General features: G+C 46.6%; 1 protein-coding gene across 2 annotated transcripts in view; it reads left to right on the top strand.

Moving 5' to 3' along the window:
* The window catches only part of GSK3B (glycogen synthase kinase 3 beta), a 66,693-nt gene extending 44,603 nt beyond the window's left edge, over window positions 1-22,090 (top strand). The window contains exons 3-11 of one of the 2 annotated variants that reach the window (XM_066599247.1): window positions 2,360-2,443; window positions 4,661-4,771; window positions 6,641-6,771; window positions 9,491-9,597; window positions 11,842-11,939; window positions 13,837-13,932; window positions 14,913-15,117; window positions 15,987-16,085; window positions 19,009-22,090. In XM_066599247.1, the coding sequence (XP_066455344.1) occupies window positions 2,360-2,443; window positions 4,661-4,771; window positions 6,641-6,771; window positions 9,491-9,597; window positions 11,842-11,939; window positions 13,837-13,932; window positions 14,913-15,117; window positions 15,987-16,085; window positions 19,009-19,076 (999 nt within the window). In that variant the 3' untranslated portion in view covers window positions 19,077-22,090. The remainder of the gene's footprint in view (window positions 1-2,359; window positions 2,444-4,660; window positions 4,772-6,640; window positions 6,772-9,490; window positions 9,598-11,841; window positions 11,940-13,836; window positions 13,933-14,912; window positions 15,118-15,986; window positions 16,086-19,008) is intronic. The other variant, XM_066599248.1, reaches the window with a different exon arrangement.
* The last annotated feature ends 1,162 nt before the right edge of the window (window positions 22,091-23,252 follow it).

Here is a 23,252-nt window from a genome sequence, read left to right as displayed (position 1 = left end):
AAATATGGCTGCCTTTACAGTTGGGTTGCCGGCCAGCTTTCCTAGAGTCGGTACATCTGTCATATTGTGCAGCATTATGGGTGAGGGGATGTATCTTCTTTATGACTCTTTTGAATGTGGGCTAAATCAGAAACTCCTCTGATGTGAAGAGCGACCCATCTGAAGGTGGATGTTTCCGGGTTCATGCCCCTCATCTGTACAGACCAGGGTGTATTGCTGGATGAAATGCCTTAGATGCAGTTTCTCTCCAATGGGAATCAGTACCCCACCCCGATCTGCATTCATAGGGGTTGTGTCAAGATATGGGGTTCTCCTCTATCCACAGGATAAGGACACAATGATGACTGCTAGGACCCTCACTGATCCTAAGAATAGGGGTCCTGAAGATCTGCATGTGATTGGAGGACACACTTGCACCATGGCGCCATCCATTTAAAGGGGTTGTCCAGTTAACCAGACAGCATTCTCCTTTAAACACCAACTGTGCTAAAATGACAAAAGGAGCAGTATTTACCCGTCCTTTGCCGCCACGAATAAGCACTGCAGCCCCGCTATGGTCCAATCAGAGGCTGCAGCATCACCGCCTGTTCTAGTGGCATCAGCACTCACATCCTGGATGCCATGATGCCAAGAGTACAGACTGTGGATCTGCATCCTCTGATTGGCCAGCTAATGCTGAGGACATCTGCCGCAACAAACACCGGGACCACAGTGGGGCTGGATCGTGGCAGCAGAGGAGAGGTAAGTACAGAACCTTTTGTTTTAGAACAATTGGTAGTATAGGGGAGAGTGTTTGGTAACTGGACGACCCCTTTGACAATATAGGAGATTGCTGAGCACTTAGTGCATATGCATGTCCTCCGCTCCATTCATGCGGGCACCTTTGGGACCCTCGTTCTCGGGATTGATAGGGGTCATAGTGGTCAGATCCCCCATGATCATAAGTTTTATCACCTATGCTTTTGGTAAGGGGATAACTTTATATCTTGGAGCAACACCTTTAGGCCTCATGTCCACAGGCGTATCGAATTCTGCATGCGGATTTCCTGCGGAAACCATTTGCGGGAGATAGCGGATGTAATGGTTTTTCCGAGCGGCTTTACGCGGATGCACTGCGGATCATCCACGCGGAAAAACATCAGCAACGCCATCTCCCAGCCTTTTCCCTAACTACCTAATTGATTTTACCTTTTCAAATTCGCAGTGCATCTGCAATTGTATTTGCGGATGCACTGGGGATAATCCGCACCCATTGACTTCTATTGAGCCCGTCCACACGGAATCCACACTGAAATGGAGCATGCTGCGATTTGTTTTCTGCACCAAACTCTTCGCAAATCAAATCCGCATGCTTAAATTCAGTTGCGGATGCCAATGCTTCCCTATCGGCACTTTGAATTGCAGATCTTCCATCAGGTGACCCGTGCGGATTCCGCAAATTAAATCTGCCTGTGGATATTGGGTCTTAAAGAGAGTCTATCACCTACTTTTAGCCATATAAACTAAGTTCATGGGCTGAAATTAGGGGAACCCTGGAGTACGGGGATGTCAGTTTTATACTTCTCTTCCCCACTGCTCCCCCAGTGTGAGCGCTGAAAGCCGCCGTTGGAGTGCATTGAGCGGTGCTGCTGATTAGGCTACCTGCTCTAACATTAGAATGGGCAGACTACTTGGCAGCGCCGCTCAATGCACTGCAATGGCGGCTTTCAGCGCTCACAACCGGGGGAACAATGGGGAAGATGAGTATAAAACTTACATCCACGTACGCTACAGGTCACCTACTTTCAGCCCATAGGGTTAAAAGTAGGTGACAGATTCTCCGGCATCTCCTCCACCAACCAGTACCCGGCTCCATACTGATGAGAGAATGTGGAGTCGGCCGTCTACTCATGGGTCGGTTTTCGTTTGGAGGAGTCTCTGGTTTGGCTGACATTCGTTGACTTGCATACTTTTTCCTTGTGGATGATTGCCTTGCACACATGAGCCATGCTGATCAGCATGTAGTGTCTTCAGATACCAGCGCATACCTAATACACCGTATGCATCAGCTAGTAGGAGAAGCGATGCGGCCATCTTTGTTTGTCCAGGACTGGAGGGTCGCTTTAGCGGTGTCCTGCCTGCCGATTTATGGGATTTATCATTAGGAGTGTGCAGAAGGCCAGACAACTGGTATCTGCTGCCCCCTAGGGGGCTACCACCCAGCTTTTCTAGAGAGCAGCGACCTTGAACTCTGCTCTGAATGCGTCCGGGTTTGTTAGGCCGCTGACACATTGTAACGGTCCGTATCGGTCCCATCATTGTGTAATGTTGTTCTGCAGATGGAGAGGATTATTGATTATTTTTTCCTTTTACATTTCAGAACCGAGAGCTGCAGATCATGAGGAAGCTGGATCACTGCAACATTGTGCGTCTCCGTTACTTCTTTTATTCCAGTGGAGAGAAGGTGAGTGCGACGGATCGCTGCTTACTGCTTCCTGTCATCGCTCAGACATCGCTGAGTGGCCATAGGGTGCCTTCACACTTGCAATATGGCTGCGGTTTTTAAACGCGAATGTCAATAGGACTTTCTAATGTTAAAAATGCGTCGCACAAAAATCGCAAAGCACAAACTTGCGGTTTTTGTGGGAAGCGTTTTTAACATTAGAAAGTCCTATTGACATTACGTTAAAAAAAAACCAAAAACACAGCGATATCGCAAGTGTGACGGCACCCATAGGCCTCATGTCCACTAGAAAAATACAATCCGCGCAGAATCTGCCGCGGATTTGCTTTAAATGGTATTTTTTTTGCATGCAGATATCCGCACACATTGCTATCAATGTGATAGCAATGTTGCCGATCTGCGCGGAATCCATGGCAGAATGGAGCATGCCGCGTTTTTTCTCCCGCGCGTGAAAAACGCAATTCTATTAAAATGCCATCCGCGGGTGCAAAAATCAATTTAATGGACCCGCGGATGGCCAATAGTTCCCTATGGGCAAAATCCGCCGCGGATTCCGTGGCGTGAATCCGCAATTCCATTTAGCTAGTGGACATGAGGCCTAAAGCATAACACGGAAGTATACTGTAGTATGCAGAAAAATTCATTTAACCCATCAAGGACCAGGCGCGGTAAATATATGGCGCTTGGTCCTGGGCTTGAAACCCCGCCGATAGTAAAATTACGGTGGTGCTTTAAGCCTCCTGCCCTCTGCAATCAATCAGAGGCAGGACTAGTTATCAGCTGTTAGCGACAGCTGATAAACCGGAGGAGAAGGCAGGAGGGGTTTTTAACCCCTTCTGCCTTTTCCTTCCCCGAGTACACAGTGCTCAATGAGCGCTGTGTACTAGAAGGTGAAAGTGGAAGGGTTTTTTGCACTACGGGAGCCCAGGGGGTCATGTGACCGCCGGGGTTCCCTGATACAGCAGAGCTGGAGGGTCATACTAGACCCTGGCCGGCTCTGCCAGTGACTGTCACTACAGGGGTTGTTTTCCCCTGTAACTGGGGCTCCAATGGATGCCCCAGCTGCAGTGGAAAAGTGTTAAATAAAAAAAAAAATGAATGTCCCCCAGAGGTCTTACGTGACGTCATGGGGGACATAGATAGATTATTAAAAAAACACATTTACATACATCAGTAAGACAAAATTACAGACTAAAACAACAATACATACAGAAGAAAGAGAATAACCCAGAGCCGACACCAACCAAAACAGTCGCCGTATGCGCTATGTAAACCAAAACCATACATATTATTATATATCAAAACATCCGAAACAAATAGAGGAACCCATTCCCATACTTTTATTTTAGCATAAATATACTAAATAAAAAAAAATAACTATAAATGTTAAATAAAAATCATTATTTTTAGAATTTTACCCCAAATAAAACTAAAAACGGGCACTAAAACCGCCACATAGGTAAAATCCATAAAAAGTGTCTGGTCCTTAAGGTACAAAACAGCCTGGTCCTTAAAGGGATTAAAGGGATTTGCCGGGCAAATATTGATGATTACATCCTTATGATAGTTCATCAAAAGTTGATCGCCGGATCATGAAGCTCTCTGTCATTGCAGCGGTGCCGGACATAGTCATTGGGGTCTGAGGGAGGGGAACAGGAAGTGTGATAGACAGCTTTGCTCCCATTGATTTCAATGGGTGTGAAGCGGCTTCTGAGTTTTCCTGCTTCAGTCCCGCTGCAATGATATAGGGCCTGATCAACTAATGGCCAGGAATCCCAAGCAGCGGATTCCCGGTGCTCAACTCTTGATGCCCTATCCTGAGGATACATCATCATTTAATATTTGTTCGGAAACCCCCCTTAATCTGGCTCATCTAATAAATCCTGGATTATCCTGGTTTAACGTAGAGAACGTCCAGCAGACTGGGATCCTAAAGTAAATGCGCACTCCCCAGACGCTCTTGCGTTATCAGACTCTGTACGGGATTTCACCCCGTTAATGGTGCTATATACAGGAAACCTATATTACCGAGGCATGAATCGTCCCCAAATCTGTCGCTTTGTTTCCTGCGTCTCCTCGTTTGTTCTCCGCTTGTTCTGTAAAGCTCACATAGTTCAGTTCTGAGCAGAGCGTGTGGATTGTTATATCATGATTATAGTCTTATTACTTATCATCTGTCTAGAAGTGCTGATGTCTATAACTTCCTTATTTTTATAGAAAGATGAGGTCTACCTAAATCTGGTGCTGGACTACGTGCCGGAGACGGTGTACAGAGTGGCCAGACATTACAGCCGAGCCAAACAGGCGCTCCCCATGATCTATGTCAAGGTGATTTATACCGCTGCTCATGTACAGATGTAATATTTCCCAAGATTTGACCATTACATTAACCTCTTCCTGACATCAGCTGTGCATGTACAGTGGATGCTGGATGTAAGTGTATAGAGCAGGTTAAGGAGCCAAGCCCACTATATGCATGGGTGTCAGCTGACACTCAGCACAACAGCTGGGATTGGAGATGTCTCGGATCCCAGCCATTAAACCACTTAGATGCCGCTGGCACAACGACCTTTAAGTGACTTGACAGACGAAGGGGCTACTTCTGTTTCCTGAATGGTCCCTCTTTGATGACATCGAGGGGTACTGTTTGTTTGCCTTGGTAGCCTGGGGATGTCTGAAGACCTCCAGGGTTGCCGTGGGCTTTTATCTATTAAGTCTGCGGCACGGCTTAATAGGATGCCTGTAAATCTGCAATATTCTGCAGTACTGAAGTATTGCAGTGTATTGTACATATACAATAATACCATTGCTACTTCAAGTCACCTATGGGGACTTAAAAAGTAACATTAAAATTTTTTTTAAACTATTGGTAAATGTTATTTATTTTAAAGAAAAAGCTTTACCGAGTAAAATTGGCATCACTGTGTCCGTAAAAGTCTAATTTTAAATATTCAGTCTGTGGCGCTGCTTATCACATCTTGTTAGAGGGGTTTTATGTACGTAAATCTTGCAGCTTTTAAACTGTTTCAATCCCTCACTGTTCTTCAAGATGTCTGATTTGTCTGTTCCCATTGACTGAAAGCAGAGGGTGAGCAAGTGTCCGACTTACTACTTTTCACAGCTGCAGGGTATGTTACAATTGCATGCTGCCTAGGCAATCCTCTATGAGCTAAACAGACTGATGGATTAGAGCATACGATCAGGGAGTTTCGCTCATAGAGGATTGTCTGCACTGAAACAATTTTACAAAACCTCAGCTGTGAAAAATTTTACATTTGGAGAAGTTTGCAGCTTGTACATGGACACAAATTGTGGCAAAAATGACGTAACTTTATTCCGTGGGCCAGTCCGATTGCGACGATACCAAATTAATTTTTTCTTCTGTACTACTTAAAAATAAATCTTTTAGAAACCGTTTGTCGCCATCTTCCAACTGCCTAGCTTTTTTTAATCTTTCCGTCAGTGGGATTGTGTGAGGACTTGTCATTTCGGGACGACCTGTGGTTTCTATTGATGCCATTCGAAGTACATACGACCTTTTGATCGCATTTAATAGCCTTTTTTTTTTTTTTTGAGGCAGGGTGACCAAAAAAAGCACAATTTTGTCATTGTATATATTTTTTCTTTTTCTTATGACATTCACCTTGCAGAATAAATGCATTCTTTTGATCGATTGGACTTACAGATGCAATTGTGCAAAATTATGTTTATTTATTTTTTAATTATAGATGCGATAACGTATTTAGTTTTACTTTTAGTATCTTTTTTTTTTTTTTTCACACAATAACCTTTTTCCACTTATTTTTAGCTTTTTTTGTCCTAGTAGACAGAAATATATTGCTGTCTTGGGGGCATGAGCTGCCATGACAACCAAATGGCACCTCACAATCTCATCATGAGGGGACCATTCAGGATCCCCGAACGCCAATCGGGGTATTTTAAATGCTGCTGTCAGGATTGACAATGGACAGTCCCCAACCTTTGGAACCTCAGCTTGGCAAAACTACAACTCTCAGCATACCTAGAGAGCCACCGGTTGGGGGTCGCTGCTTTATTTACATATAGTTAGAAATGATGGGTATTAATATTTGAGGTGGGAGGTGCAGGGGGTTGGGTGGGCAAGGTGCTGGTTAGCAGTATTGCAGAGGTTCTGGAAACACTTCAGTTACGCTTGCCTATGTCGTCTTGCTTCCCCAGTTGTACATGTATCAGCTGTTCCGCAGTTTAGCCTACATCCATTCCTTTGGGATTTGCCATCGGGACATCAAGCCACAGAACTTGCTGCTGGACCCCGACACAGCTGTGCTGAAACTTTGTGACTTTGGCAGGTATGGTGCCCCACCGATTCCCCCCTCCCCCAAAAGCCGTCTGCAGTGTCTATTAGCCGTACCATGATGAGAACTCTCATCTCTGGCAGTATAGTGTGTGAAATATAGAGATTAGATCATGAGCTTCTGGGGACAAGGATAAGAACTAAACATTGGCTGTCATATAGGGGCATGTAACTGTGAGGTCCTGGGCTGCTTCTGGTGATGGTTACTACTATCATTTACTCTTTGTATCCAGATTTACTTTCTGCTTCTGTTTCTCATATTCTTTTAAAATGGGTTGTTCACTGATTAAAAGTTATCTTTTATCCACTGGCTAGGGAATGCCGTTCAGTTTGGCAAAGGTCCCCACGTAAACGGTGCGGCAGTCCAGGATAACTTTTACTCCTAGTGCAATACCTTTTAATTTAATTCCTCTCTAGTACCCTGTTGTACCGCCTCTAGCTTAGATACAAGATGTGATACAGGCTGACATGGAGGCTCTAGTACCCTGTTGTACCACCTCTAGCTTAGATACAAGATGTGATACGGGCGGGCATGGAGGCTCCAGTATCCTGTTGTACCACCTCTAGCGTGGATACAAGATCTGATACAAGCGGGCATGGAGGCTCTAGAACCCTGTTGTACTGCCTCTAGCTTGAATCATAGACTGGTAGAGTTGGAAAGGACCTCCAGGGTCATCGGGTCCAACCCCCTGCTCAGTGCAGGATTCACTAAATCATCAATGACATTTATCCAGCCTTTGTTTGAACACTTCCATTGAGGTAGAACTCATCACCTCCCGTGGTAACCTGTTCCACTCATTGATCCCCCTCACTGTCAGATAGTTTTTTCTAATATCTAATGTGTCTCCTCCCTTTCAGTTTCATCCCATTGCTTCTAGTCTTTCCTCGTACAAACGGGAATAGGGCTGATCCCTCTGCAGTGTGACAACCCTTCAGATATTTGTAGATGGCTATTAAGTCTCCTCTCAGCCTTTTTTTTTGCAAGCTAAACATTCCCAGATCCTGTCTCCTTATCACATCTTGGCTACAAGATACGGGTGGGCATGGAGGCTCAAGTACCCTGTTGTACTGTGTCTAGCTTGGATGCAAGATGTGATACAGGTGGGCATGGAGGCTCTAGTACCCTGTTGTACCGCCTCTAGCTTGGATGCAAGGTGTGATACAGGCCAACATGGAGGCTCTAGTACCCTGTTTGGGCTGCCTATAGAGTGAATGCAAGATGTGATTGTCTCTTGAGGGTGTCCTGAGCCCGGTTACCTTGTGTGCCCTCACACACCCACTGGTCCCAACATACCCTAACAGTTCGGTCAGAACAGCCGGTGGGGGACAAGTCATCAATACGACCATCCAGCTTCTCCCATCCCAGTAATGCGCCCCTCTCAGACTCTGGTAACGGGTGAAATCTCATCTCTGCGTCGTAGAGTCGTCTAGTGGCCAACAAGCTCTACACAAGCGGAAGAAGAGGTCACCACACACAAGGAGCCTCCGAGAACCTATTATAGGCCAAGGGGGAACCAGTTTTAGGGCGTCAGGTGACAAGACCGTTTATCTAATCACCACAACTCTCATCATTTCATATCCGCCTGAGATGGGACTGGAGGATGGGTTTTGCAGCAAAATGACAGCTTCTTTAGGTGCTTGACATTTTTGACATTGCTGCGTTTCACCTGCACGGATACGTTGTTTTATAGTTGTTTGAACCTCTCCGCTATGTTTACCACTGGATGAAGGTACTAAAAGCAAGTGTGTGGGCAGGAAATAATGTTATGCTGATGGTGAGAATCCTGTCCCCGGGTCCCACCGTATGTGATCGGGCCGCGTCTGTGAGGTTTGTGTCTGTCACAAACTGACAAATTCAACATCAAAGTCCACCGACACCAACCTGCAAGTTTCACTTTGACTTTGTGGCTTTCATCATCACAAAAGTCACACAGTAGAAGAAAAGATGACCGGCCTCCACATAACGCGGCCCAAGTTATAGCCGGAGCCTGTGGTACATAGTGTGAAGTTTGATAAAAGTGGACGTTATGTAATACGTAGTCATTAGCATATCCTATTATTCCTCCTGTGCTCTGAGCATGTATATAATGAGCACAGAGATGACATGTTATATACGGGAGAATATGTGACTGGTATATAATATACTATGAACCCATATCATCTGATGCTACATACAGGATAACACATCACTGATGTATAATAATTAGAAATGAGCGCGCATTGTCCTTAGCGAGTATCTCCCCGCTCGGCAGAGAAGGTTCGGGTGGCGGCGCGGGTGACAGGTGAGTTGCAGGAGGGAGCAGGGAGAGAGAGATCTCCCCTCCGTTCCTCCCCGCTCTCCTCTGCCGCTCCCTGCCCGCCGCCGGCAGCCGAACCTTTTGTTTCGAGCGGGCAGGTTCTCGCTAAGGGCAATGCTCACTCGAGCAATTGCCCTTAGCGAGTATGCTTGCTCATCACTAATAATAATCTATGGGCTCAGAAGTTATATACAGGATATGTACATGACTGGTAAATTATATACTATGGCTACAGAACCTCTTGATCTCTACAGGATGATATATGTATGGTTTGCTAGGAGCGTAAATCATCAGATGTTATGTAGAGCATGAGCAATACAGTTTTCATATACTGTGACTATATACTGGATGATCCCCTCCTCGTGGTCATGCAGTAGATGCAAGCACTCATTGACTTTTTCCCCCCTTGTCTTATAGTGCAAAGCAGCTGGTTCGTGGGGAACCCAACGTCTCCTATATCTGCTCTCGGTACTATAGGGCTCCAGAGTTGATCTTTGGGGCCACTGATTACACCTCCAGCATAGGTAAGCAGTCTTTCATCACTTCAATGTTGGGCTTGTGGCAGGCATTGACCCAATATATAGTTTGTCTGTATCCCTATATAATGTCTGTGTAAACGGACGACAGAAGGGGTAAAGCTTGCCAGAAGAGGAGGGGCTTCTCATCTGTTCCTACTGCAGTGCAGGAGGGCTCTTGCTGCAAGCCACTTGCCTTACAGCAATAGGGTTGATCTTCTGGGACACAGAATTCTTTAAAGGGGTTTTCCGGGACTTAAGTGTTGATGATCTATTCTCAGGATAGGTGATCAGTGGGGGTACGCCTGTTGGGATCCCCAATGATCCGCTGCTATCAGGGCCACTGACTGTGTGTACAGAGCCAGAAACTGACAGCGCCGTCTGCATTGCAGCAGCCTGAATTGATACTGCAGGCACGGCTCCCATTGCTGTAACAACCTAAGCAACTGCAGTGTGTACAGAGCTGTCAGCTCCTTCCGCACTGACAGCAGGCACACCAACAGCCTACTGCCGGAGGTTGTGAGTAAAGCACTCGCGACAATCTGCTATTGATGACCTAAGATATTGAGGGGAGGTAATCAATAGTTAAGTCCTGCAAAACCCCTTAACGTCTTGATTGGAATAGTAAGAACCCAGAATGAGGAGGAGATAATGCCGCAATAGCTGGGATGATTTGCTTTTCTCTTAGCATGTTATACTCGTCGTGATTCTTTATCCCGATGTTCGAGTCGGCAGGGTACAAGCCAACTTTGCACGTTGTCCCAAGGGCGCTGAAACCTTTCCTAATAGTAACGCTACGTTTTAGGTGGCACACCACCTACAACGAACGCTACAATTAAAGGTGGCACACCACTTTCACAGGAAATGCATTTTTAGCAGCTTCTACAAAAATAAAGCCGCTGCAGACAGTGGAGCTCATAGTGGAATGATGATGGCAGAAATTGCAAGTCATCCCCAATCCGCAGGATGGAGGATAACTTGCTGATTGGTGGGGGTCTGAAACCCTATTCATAGCCTGAAAACTGGGGGTCCTGTGTCCACTTGTTTTTGTCACTGCGGGGATCCTTTTCCCACCCGCAGTGACGTCACAGTGAATGAAGCGTTGTCCGAGCGTGTGCATGCGGTGCTTCATTTAATTTCAGTGGGGCTGACTGATAGCCAAGTGGCAAGCACTTAGCTATCTCCAGTCCTATTGAGAAGTAATGGGAGTGTCAGTGCAATTGCTGACTGCTGCTCCATTCAATCTGCCCCTTGCTGGGGGGTAGGCGGGCTGCAATAAGCCCGCAGTGAGGAGGACGAGGGATATGGGATGCCTGTTTTTAGCATCAGTGGGGGTCTTAGCAGTAAGACCCCCACCAATCAGCAAGTTCCCTATCCTGTGCCAAGAGGATAACTTGTAATTCTGGTACAACCCTTTTTTAGTATATGTTCAGACTGGTGGATTTTGCTGTGGGTTTAACCCTTTGCATTGCTGAGGGTGAAATTTACTGTGAAAGCCAGCAGACAATTGCCATGATGTGGATTTAAAATCCGTAGTGCATATCTATTGTGCTGCAGATTCTGTGTGGCTTTCTCCCCACCGCATGAATGAGATCCCCATGGCTTGTACTGCAAACACCGAGGAGTATGTAAGGTGTATAAATTCAATGTGAGAACTTTGTAGCATTTGTGCTACGTGTGAACTTTCCCTAATAGTGTTATCCTCCAGTCACATCCAGAGCTGCGGCATTCCCCGGTCTCCTGAATTCCCAGTGTGCAAATGCTCTCTTCCCCTTTGCTGTGCTGCATTGTGGGAGATGTAGTGTCTTCCACAATGCAATACACTAGAGTATTCTGGCGTCAGAATGGCATGTAATGGACGCTGTGCTTAAAGGGGCATAAAGCTGTACGGCATGCAGAACCAACCTAAAAGAGGATATGCTGATATACGGACCTTCGCTGCTCCTGTTCCACCGGCACCTCCACTCTTCATGGGGCACAGAGTGATGGCATCCAGACAGCAGGGTAATCATGGCTAAAATGAGACGTGATTGGCTGCTGTGGTCACATGGTCCTTTTGTCAGAGAACTCACTGGCTCCTTGCACCCTGAAAGTGAGGACCGGCAGGGACCGAAATGGGGAAGGTAAATATATCTTAGGTTGGTCCTGCATCCTGAGCAGCTTTTGGGGAAAAAAATGTCCACAGGTAACACCTTTTAATGATGGCGCCACTGGTAGGTAGCGGTCACATCTCACTATTCTTCCCTTCCTCAGATGTGTGGTCAGCGGGCTGTGTGCTGGCAGAGCTACTCCTGGGTCAGCCTATCTTCCCCGGGGACAGCGGCGTTGATCAACTGGTGGAGATTATCAAGGTGAGCAGCATGGCATCCTCTGATGTCCCGAGGATTTCCTTCCATCTTGCATGTTGTATAATATGTCAGCTCGGTCTCTTGTACCCTGTATGTTGGGACCTTACCTCCTTCCTCCCGCACCTTGTATGCTGGGTGACCGTGTGTCCGTCCGTCCCCCAATCTATGGTCCGTTGTATGCTGTATGACCAACGTCTTCCCTCCTCTCTTGTGCCTTGTATACCGTGTGACCTGTCATGTAATCGTATTGCTGGATCGCTGCAGTATTTATTGCCTATAGCTTACAATATGGCCGCTGATGCTATGATAGGATCTCCTCATAGAAGTTGTCACAATTATCGGGGTTGTGTTACAGGATGGCAGCCCCCATGTGAGTGTGACGGGGTCTTTGCACGCCTGTGTCCTTACAGCCCAGTTACCTTATCTGCAGATGAATGCAGAGTTCTGCTCTGTGCTGCCCTCTAGCGTCGCTGCATGAAATCAGATAGCAGCCGCTGCTGACACTGGGGATCACAACCTGATAGCAGTGAGAACATAAGGAGGGGATGACGCTTCCTGAAATGACCCATCAGATCTGAGCGGGTGATGGGCCAGCGGTGCGCTGCCTCGTCTTCCCTCACCTCACTATGGGCATCGGTCTCCTGGCATCTGGGCATGTTCAGGCTTCGCTTCTCTCACAGCGCCGTCATCCAGGAACTAAATTTAGAGCAGATCTTACACTTGAGAGCGTCTTACGTCAGCGCCACAGGGGGGATAAGCACTGGCTCTGAATCACTCTGCTGTATGTAGTTGGAGCGGCGCTGAATGTTGCTCTCCAGCCAGCGATGCACAATCCTCTCCGAACAACCCTTCCAGAAACTTTAGGGCTTATTCACACGGATGATATTCCTGTACGAGTTCCATGCGAACGCGATATGGATGGAACTCTTGCAAGGGACAATTGCCAATTGGTTTGAATGGGATTATGCACGCCAGCAGTTTTTCACTCGGACCGATGTGTGCGAACAAGACATGTAACGCACGGTGTCCGTGTATTGTCCGATGCGAGTTGTGTCTGAGAATCCTGGGCGCAACTCACTCTTGGCAGAATGAATACGGATTTGGATATTTGCTCCCCGTTTGTTCTGAGCTCTATTTGGGTGGTGGTTCAGGGAATGAGCGGAGGATACTGGCAGTGACGAGGCGGTAGGGGATAATGTGTCACTTGTGCTGGGCAGGGAAGGGTGTGATATAGCAGAGCTGTGCGGTGTCTGTACAGTCAGGACCTGAGGAGGGGGACTTGTCTTAACTTTATGACTATATACATCACATTGAGAACTGTGACTCCTCCATTGGAACGGACAGTGCGCAGAGGCTTCTGGGACTTCTCCATTGTTCTACACACATACCTCTCATCGTGTATCCATTCCCCCTCATTGACTCTGAGCCTTTAACGGTGTGTCCCATCAGATGCTGCCTGACCCACTTTTTCTTATCAGCCCCCTTGCCCACAGGGAAATGGGGAAGTTACTAGGAAGCTATGCATTGGTTTTTATTGGGCTCCCTTGTCTACCCGGTAATTGGGATGTAAGACTTCTTCAGTCATTGGGAGTTGGGGTCTTTTATAATAGCGTGACGTGAAGTAGTCCATATTGCCCCTGCAGAGCCTTTCGCGGTTCTTAGGGCCCTACTGCCTGCCTGGTGCACGCACATAGCGGGGTTCACTGGACTGGAGAGACTGTTGTGAAGAATTAGCATTTTCTGTTCTAGCACAGACTATGGGAGGGGGATCGTTTGAGTTCACCCATTTATTCTTGCCTCTGACCTAGTTAACAGTGGGACCCCAGACTGCTATTCTGCGTATCCTCCTCCACATTCTTATATCCTGTGATAAAATAAATCGCATTGCCTTTTGTTGCAGGTCCTGGGCACACCAACACGGGAGCAGATCAGAGAAATGAACCCCAACTACACAGAGTTCAAGTTCCCTCAGATAAAGGCGCACCCCTGGACTAAGGTGAGACCCACCTATGAGCTGCCCCTGACCTTCCTGACCTAAGACGGTGTGACACCTGATATGGGGCAAAAAAGATAATGCGATGAGCCCAATATTTCTGGAGGGGACCATCGACAACCCATCATGCATTTAGTTTGTGAGCCATGTAGTGCTTTTAACCCTGTATGCTATGCAAACTGATTTACAGGTACACAGGCAAGAAATGGAACCTGTGAGGGTTCTGCGGGCTACGTGCTGTAGATGAGCCTTGCGGATGATATATTGGTAGTCTATTGGGCTCTGGGAGGGTTTGTGGCATCGTGCATGAAACTATAAAACTTTAAGGGGGTCTTCAGGCAAATGCTATTGATGACCTTTCCTAAAGAGAAGTCCTTAGTAGTCAATCGCCGGGGACCCGCCATTCAGGATCCCAGTGATCAGCTGATTGCCGGGCCCACTGTCATTGCGCTGGGGTCGGAGACAGAAGCGTCATAGAGGGCTTCACTCCAATTGAAATCAATAGGAGATGAAACCTCCTATTACGCTTCCGACTCAGCCACCTGGATCAGATGCGGAAGTGTAATAGGATCAGCGCTCCTGTGGGAGTGAAGTCCTTTATGACGCTTCCAGCTCAGGCCCCGATTTACCGCGTCTTACCCCACTCTACTAACAGCAGGCCGGGCAATCAGCTGGTTGCCGGTGATCCAGAGTGGCAGGTCCCTGACATCAACTATCGATGGCCCATCCTGAAGATGGGTATTGCCTGGAAAACCCCTTTAAAGACTTGCTGACTCCTTTAGGGTGGAGAAAAATGTGACCAGTGAACCTCTATACAAGGTGGGGAATTGGGGTGACGCATAACCTTGCACTGTGCTCTCCCCTCCATCTCATTGACTTCTCCATCAAGTTCCTGGTCCTTCCCTTTCATCTCATCCACTCCATGACAAGGATTCATGAGCCGCACACTCAGCCAGATCTATTTTTTTTTTTTATTTTTAAAGGGTTATGTCTTTTTGCAGGTTTTCAGAGCTCGGACTCCCCCGGAGGCTATTGCGCTGTGCAGCCGGCTGCTGGAATACACACCCACCGCCCGTCTCACCCCGCTGGATGCTTGTGCCCACTCCTTCTTTGATGAGCTACGAGACCCCAACCCTAAGCTTCCCAATGGCCGTGAATTCCCTGCACTGTTTAACTTTACCACTCAAGGTAGATATGGTTGAAGACGAGGACTGCACACAGTTGTATCATGGGAAATGTGTTTTGGTGAAGATTTAGAGGGACAAAGTACCCCCTTTATCTCTCACCAGCTTAATGTCAAGACTCCTCACTTCATGCTGTGCAAAATTTACGAAGCAATTCTATATGAGCACAAACTGAGTCCACATTACACTACGGCAGAACATGGCCAAAAAGTTAGAGCAGTTTTCCGGGACCAAACTATTGATGATCTACCCTCAGGAGTAGTTGATCGCTGGGGATCCACTGCTCGCGATTCCTGCCCAATTTGCTGATTCAAGAGACTGTGGCACTAGGGTGAGCACTGCGGCCCTTCTTGGGCATGTGATGTCACGTTCAACAGTCATATGGCTTGAGAGCAGCTCTGTGCCATTCAAGTGAATCGAATTGTGCTGCAATACCAGGCACGTTCACTATACAGTGCAGGGCGCTGTGCCTGGTATGGATTGCAGTGACAACACCCTTACGCAGCTGATAGGTGGGGGTCCTGAGCAGCGCACACCTGGCAATCAACTACTGATGACCCATTCTGAGGATAAGTCATCAGTAGTTCAGTGCCAGAAAACCCATTTAACCTCCTTGCAGACCTACATCCTGTTTTACACTTCTGAGGTGCACTCGGCTGGTTTTTGAAATAATGCAGAGGGTGAGTTTTTCTTACATCAGATGACTAGACTGAGCCTGGTGTAAAGATGATAACGCCCAGAATGGAATCCCCCCCCGAGCAAGCCGTAAGGCTCAGAGATCCGTATTTTAAATTGGCTGTATATGTTTAGTGTCTAGCTCTCGGCTGTATACTGCCTCCTCTGATGCAGTTTTTCTTTTCTCCTCATTTACAGAACTGTCAAGCAACCCATCCCTATCGTCTATCCTAATCCCAGCCCACGCTCGGAATCAAGCCTCTGTGTCCACACCCACAAATGCTACAGCAACATCAGGTGAGACTGGCCACAGGATAGGAGATAAATGTCTGATTGCTGGGGGTCCGAATGTTGGGACGCACAGTGGTCCCAAGAATGGTGCCCCTGAATTTCCCTGTGCGAATGAGGCGGTGGTGTGCATTGTCAATCGCCAATCCATTCGCTCTTATGCGACAGGTAGAGAACAAAGCACTTAAAGGGGTTGTCCCGCGCCGAAACGGGTTGTTTTTTTTTTTCAATAGCCCCCCCCGTTCGGCGCCAGACAAACCCGATGCAGGGGTTTTAAAAAAAAAAAAAACGGATAGTACTTACCCAAATCCCCGCGCTCCGGTGACTTCTTACTTACCTTGCGAAGATGGCCGCCGGGATCTTCACCCATGGTGGACCGCAAGTCTTCTCCCATGGTGCACCGTGGGCTCTGTGCGTTCCATTGCCGATTCCAGCCTCCTGATTGGCTGGAATCGGCACACGTGATGGGGCGGAGCTACGAGGAGCAGCTCTCCGGCACGAGCGGCCCCATTCAGAAGGGAGAAGACCGGACTGCGCAAGCGCGTCTAATCGGGAGATTAGACGCTGAAATTAGACGGCACCATGGAGACGGGGACGCTAGCAACGGAGCAGGTAAGTGAATAACTTCTGTTTAGCTCATATTTAATGCACGATGTACATTACAAAGTGCATTAATATGGCCATACAGAAGTGTATAATACCACTTGCTTTCGCGGGACAACCCCTTTAACAATCTCCCTCCATCCCATAGAAGTAAATGGAGTGGTGGTCATGCATGTGCCACCTCTGAGGGTCCCTGTGATCAGACCTTTATCTCCTCTAGCCTGGATAGGGGATTAATGTCTTTAAGCAGTCTTATCACATTCCTTACTGATGGGAGGTATTAATACACTTATAATGTGGGGAACACTAGCGTATATCGTTACGGCCAATATGGAGACATTCTATGAATTTTTCTAAATGGAAAATGTAATTAAATTTGTTTGCAGGGGACTGAGAAAGCTGGGTGACAAATATGGCTGCCATTACAACACCTACTTAAATTGCCACACAGCCTTTCTAGACTTTTGAACGATGTTCCTCTTATTGAAGCGAATGAGCAACGCAGTAAGGGATCCGGGCCCTGTTCCCTCTCATCCGGCTGATCCATAACAGCAGCGAATAAGTATTCCTCTATGAGCCCAAATAATAAGCCTTACTGCAGCCAGATACACAGCGCCATATAGTGTCTAATAGGCAGAGGTCCCATCTTTATGGACCTACACCATGTAGTAGATTGCGGTCGTATTAATGTGTGTGTGGAGCATGCTTGCGGTTTCTGTAATGCTTATAGAACAGAATGAAGAGCGCTGCATGGCCGCCTGTCCTAACTTTCTCTGCCTGTTTGCGGTTACCATCTCATGAAGCAGGATGGAGTTCGGGGGGACCTCATTCTCTCCGAGTTATACGGATATGCTCTAAATGCCTAGAATGGGACTATCCCCTTAATTTCTGAATCCCTTGGGGAGGGGGGCTAGGGTAGTGGAGGGTCTCATTGAAAGATTCATGGGGTTAGAGCAGACAAAGGGTTAATATCCGCATCCCTTGGGGTTTTATGCTAACAAATTGTTTTATGGTAAGACTTTTGGTGGCTAATCCCTCATGTGGATTTCGCATAAAGAGCGACTTGTCACTGGGGACATATGTGCAACTACTGTTGCAAATGGATCTGGATAAGTTGGGGGCAGAAAAGTGGTAAAGGGGGTTTAACACTGATAAATGTAAGGTTATGAATATGGGCAGAGGAAATGCATGTCACCATTACACACTAAATGGGGAACACTGACATCGCGAACTTGGTTATCTGTAAACTTAATGCAATGGCCTCACAGCTTCTTTGATTACTTGATGCAAACTTTGCATTCACATGCATCGCACTACATGCTGTTCTAATTGGCCAGTGCTCTCACATGGGCAGCACTGCCCAATCAATGCAGCTTGTAGTGTTTTACACCGATGCACAGTGTGCCGGGTAGTCAGAGAAGTGGTGCAGCTAGCTTTGTCCTTGACCGGAGGGTTGCTTTAACTAGAGCAACCAGTGTCAGGCAGCTGCTGCCAAGGCAAATAGGATCATGGGGTTCATCAAAAGTGGTATAGAGCCACATAAAATTATTGTTCTTTCTTTGTGCAAGTCCCTGGTCAGACCACACATTGAATATTGTGTATAGTTTTGGACACCGGTACTCAAGAAGGACATATCGGAGCTTGAGCGGGTACAAAGGTGGCAACTAAAGTAATAAATGGAACGAGCGGACTACAATACCCAGAGAGGTTATCAAAATTGGGGTTATTTAGCTTAGTTATTAGGTCACCCCTCCGTCGTTTTTTCTTATGTAAAAGTATATCTGGGAACAATACAGAGATCTTTCCCATGATCTATTTACACCCAGGACTGTGACTGTAACAAGGGGGCGCCCTCTACATCTAGAGGAAAGAAGGTTTCTACACCAAAATAGTCAAAGGGTTCCAAAGTCTCACTGCTCTTACAGTAAAGGACCCCCTCTGAGGATCGAGAATTTGATAAACGAGTTTGAGGGGCCTTTCTTGAATGTAATATCACATGTTATATCACTGATTACTTCAGAACAGTCGGAGATCCAGGGATTATTCCGATTGTCAGATTGGAATCGGCAAGGAATTTTTTTCCTAAAATGAGGAAAATTGGCTTCTACCTCATTGGGGGTTTAGCCTTCCTCTGCATTAACATTGCAGGATAATAGGATGAACTGGATGGACATGTCTTCCTCCCCCCCCCCCCCCCAGATTTACATATATTATTATGAATCTGCAGCAAATTCTGTGTACACGGGACCTAAAGGGCTTCACCCCTTGTTTCTTATGATGTTATTTTCAGTTTTGTTTGTCTTGATTTTACTTCATTCTTCTCCTTTAGACTCAAACGCCGGGGACCGTGGACCAACCAACAACGCAGCCTCCGCCTCAGCCTCCAACTCCACTTGAGCCAATTACCGAAGCATGTTCCGCGCACGGATGAGAAGGAAATGGGCAAAGTAGCAAGAGGGTGGGGAAAGAGAGAGGGGTAGCGCTCACCCTGTTGTCCCTGGACTCTTCCACGAAACACTGGCCACATTTATCAAGAAAAAGAAAAATATATATATAAATATACATAAACTGTAAAGGAAGCGCCATCCATGTGGATTTTAGTGGTTCAGTTTTTTATTATAATTATTATTATTGTTATTTAACCTTGTAAAATATCTATAAATACCGGAGGGTTTTTCTGTAATTTTTTTTTTTTTATTTTATCTTTTTTTTTTTTTTTTTTTAAATCTCACTCCATAGGAGTTTTCTTGGCTAGAGGGGAGGGGGTCCTTCTCCCTAACCCCTCTGGCCCCAGCAGAGGACGACTTGATGATTGGCCGCTGCTGTGCTCGTCGCCTCTCGGGTCTTTGTCTGTTATTGTGGCTTTTATTTTGCTGTAAAACATGCGGTCAGCAGGGTCGGGGCCGGCTCCACCCATCATCACACCAGATTGAATCTCGGAGTGCCTTATTGTATGAGACCCATGACCGCCCCTCCGCGCTGTGCACAGTACCCCATGTGTTCCTAGGGCTGCCCGGTTTCGTTTTTTCCTCCATCGAATGCAGACATGTCTCAATTTTTTTATGTATTTCTGTTGTTTTCCTGTTGTAAATTTTGCCAAAATTGCTGGGGGGGCCAGGGAGGGTTGAACGTGTATGTGGCTTTTTGTTGGCTGCTTTACCAGCGTCTGTACCTGGTTGGCTCAAATGGAAAGGAGGGGCTTCGCAATGTAATCAGGACATTAAACCCCCCCCCCCCCCCCCCCCTGTTGCTTCCATGAGCATTAACTTTGTTTGCAGGACTACTGTTGCTCCTGTGTCCCATTCCATTCCCAGTCGGAAGGAGGACAATGGCCATTTAACCTTTTTACTGCTGTGGCCCGTGCTTCTGGTCCACTGAGGGGACAAGACTCGACTAGGGAGAACTGAGCTCACAGCACTGCACACGTCATCGATGTACCCACTGCCAGTTGGTATAGGGGCTCCTCAGTGAACAGTGCAGTCTCCCTTCTTCCCCTTCCCTTTTGCATTAGTGAAGAGCCCCCTTTAAATTGGCTGCCCATATATATGCACATGGGTGGCGGCACATCCTGCTACATGTTGGGTCTTTCCTGACTAATTCATATAACTTCTTTCCAGTTATTAATGGCACCAGGCGTCAGCTCCGACCTACATGATTCTTCATTCATCTGCTTCAGCCTGGGGTATGAGGCACCAAATACCTCAATGAGGCCACCACTAAGTTGACGGCCACTTTTAGTCGGTTTGGGTCATACGACTAGCACCATATAGCCCGACGGTTTTATCCTGTATATTGTCGTCCACACCATCACTTCGCTACGGTACATTTACTTATGGTGGAACGGCTTCTCTTCTGTTTTCATGTTGTCTAGTCCCTGGCCCTCAGTCCTGGTTCTCATGAAGGTCTACAGCAGCTGCTTGGGGGGAGGAGGCACTGTCTGATTTTGCATTATTCAAGTCCCTGACCTCTAAGGGGATAGTAAGTATTATTTCTGCAGGACAGGGCCCTTCGGACCCCCTCAAAGTGTTTTATTATACATCATCGCTTATTTTCTTGTCACAACTAAAGCTGCAGTTAGTCTGATGCTTCCTGTTTGCTCCCATCCGCTTGCTCCTATTGTGCTTGCACAGAGCATGTTCTGCCGCTGCGGAAAGCATGGGCTTTACACCACTTAAGAGGTCTCCACATAATGCAGTGCATTATGGGATCTCACCTATGCTATTTGAAGATTGTCAGCACTATATTGACATACCCCGTAACGGCAGGCAGACTTCCGAATGCAGCTGTGGATGTGATTGGAGTATGATACATGATTTACAGGGTTGCTCGGCATTAGTAAAGCTGTGGAGCACTAGAACAGAGCTCGACCTCTGGCGACACTGTACATTTCCCGTCCTCACTATATGCACTATGTCATGACGCCCCTCCACACTTGTATTTCTGCTGTCCGGGATATCACTAAACCAAACCCCTCACTCCCCAATAATGCAGTTCCCCTCCTTCACCAGCCATGAAAGGGTTAAGTGGCTATAGTGGGGGGGTTTTTCCCTCCCTGGTCCAGCCCCCCTTCTACCTTTTTTTTGTGCCGTAGAAGCGACATATCACGTATGCGATGTCCCTACTAAAAGCACAGTGCATGTATTGGATGACCAGAAGGCTCCACGTCCGTCAAGGGTGGGGGGTGGTGGGGAAGGTTGGGGTCAGAAAGGACGAGTTGAGGCCGTGGTGTCTGCTCTCTGTCATTTTTTTTTTTTCTGTCACATGCAAAAAAAAAAAACGCAATAATTTTATTTAGTTTTTTTTTTAAACTTATTATGAAGTCTTACCTGACGCGGGTTGGAAAGGGACGTGATCGGCAATGTGCTTCAGAATGTCGCCTACAGCTGTGATTTCTCTATAGATTATATATATATATACATATATATATATTTTGCTTTGCTTGTAATATCGCTTCAACGTGTGTTTTCTGATGGACGACTCGGCGAACAACCTTGAATCAGCCGGGAAGAGTTCATCATATGTGTAGAGAAAAAAAAAAATCAAAAATGATGAAAAAAAAAAAGACAAAAGAAAAAAAAAAAATGAAAAAGTTTCCATCTGGCAGCGGTTACTATGAGTTCTGCATTCACGGTCAGAGAGAACATTATTACTACTTGAATGCCTTTGTGACTGAAAACAACAGCAAAACTTGTAATTTTTTTTTTTGGCCCCCGGCAGCGGCGCGGTCACGTTCTATATATGAATTTTTTTTATTTTATTATGTCACAGTTATGATGCCTAATGTCCTATCGCCGCCTCTACAGCCCCCTTCCCCCTCTCTTTGTAAATACATTTTGTTCTGTGTGACACAATTCCGGAAATAGTTACCTGGTATCTGTAATTTGCATTAAATAAAAAAAAAAGTAGGTTTAGTCTGGAAATGAAATAATAAAAAAAAATCGAAAATTACAAAAAAAATGGAGAAAAAAAAGCAAAAAACAATACCGAGTGCAATGCTTGTAGTGTATGTGTGTAATGCTTGTGGGGTGGGGGAAGCTTGTGCTGTACCACTGCCGGCTCTGTAGGTGCTGCACGCAGAAAAAGAACAGTAAGGTGCGCAGAAAGCTTCCTAGCGGCTAAAGTGACCCTCCATACACCCGGACCCAAGTGAATTTATACCTTCAAGATCCTTCAAATATTCGAGAATTATACCGTAATCTGCAATTGCCAATGGGTGAGCGGGTTATAGGCGAAGGCGTTTGATAGTGTAAAAGGGCATTACTGGGGGGAGGGGGGTTGTAATGAATATAATGGGGTTGTCCTCACTTTAACAAGCTGGATGCAATTACTAGTCACTGATGTTAAAGCCTGTGTGGGTAAAATTCGAGGTAGGACAGATCCTTTTTTTTTTTGCTGCATATAGGAACGTGTCAGGGTTGCCCTCTCTCCCCCCCCCCCCCCCCCATTGTTATCTGCAATATTGATTGATCCTCTTGTATATAAAATAAGACTGCAACCAGACATGGAGGGATACAGTAAGGCGAAGAGCAAGGAGAGCATGGCACTATATGCAGACGATATATTGTTTCTAGGTGATGCCGAGAGATCGCTGGAGGAGATGGCAATTAGTGTGGATAATGAATACGGACACTAGTCTGGGAATGAATTGGAATAAGTCCGCCATAATGCCAGTAGATAAACCTGCAAATCTCTGTATGGAGTGTGCCCCGTGGACTTGTACACCGGTTTATAAGTATTTGGTTGTGAATATATCCATAGCTGTCTCTGAATACACCGAACTGAGCTTGGATCCACTGTAGACTCCCCCGCTTGGGGGGTGGGGAGAGTAAATTTAATTAAGAGGATGCGGATGCCACAATTGCTCTACCCGTTGCATAACTTCCCACGTTGGATTGTTTAGAGTTTTCCTATAAAAGTCTTCAGAGAACTTATATGGCGTAAAAAAAAGTGCACATATAAAATTAGATCTGCTGTAACCCTAAGGAAGAGCGGGGACCGGCTCCACCCCAGCCAGCGCCTCACAGATGCAACATTTTGGAGGTTGGAAATCAAGAGATGCAGGATGCTAACAAG

This window comes from Eleutherodactylus coqui, chromosome 4, assembly GCF_035609145.1.
Source record: "Eleutherodactylus coqui strain aEleCoq1 chromosome 4, aEleCoq1.hap1, whole genome shotgun sequence".
In the NCBI taxonomy this organism is placed as follows: domain Eukaryota; kingdom Metazoa; phylum Chordata; class Amphibia; order Anura; family Eleutherodactylidae; genus Eleutherodactylus; species Eleutherodactylus coqui.
The sequence above is the reverse complement of the archived record's forward strand: the minus strand, read 5'-3'. Positions and strand labels throughout refer to the sequence as shown.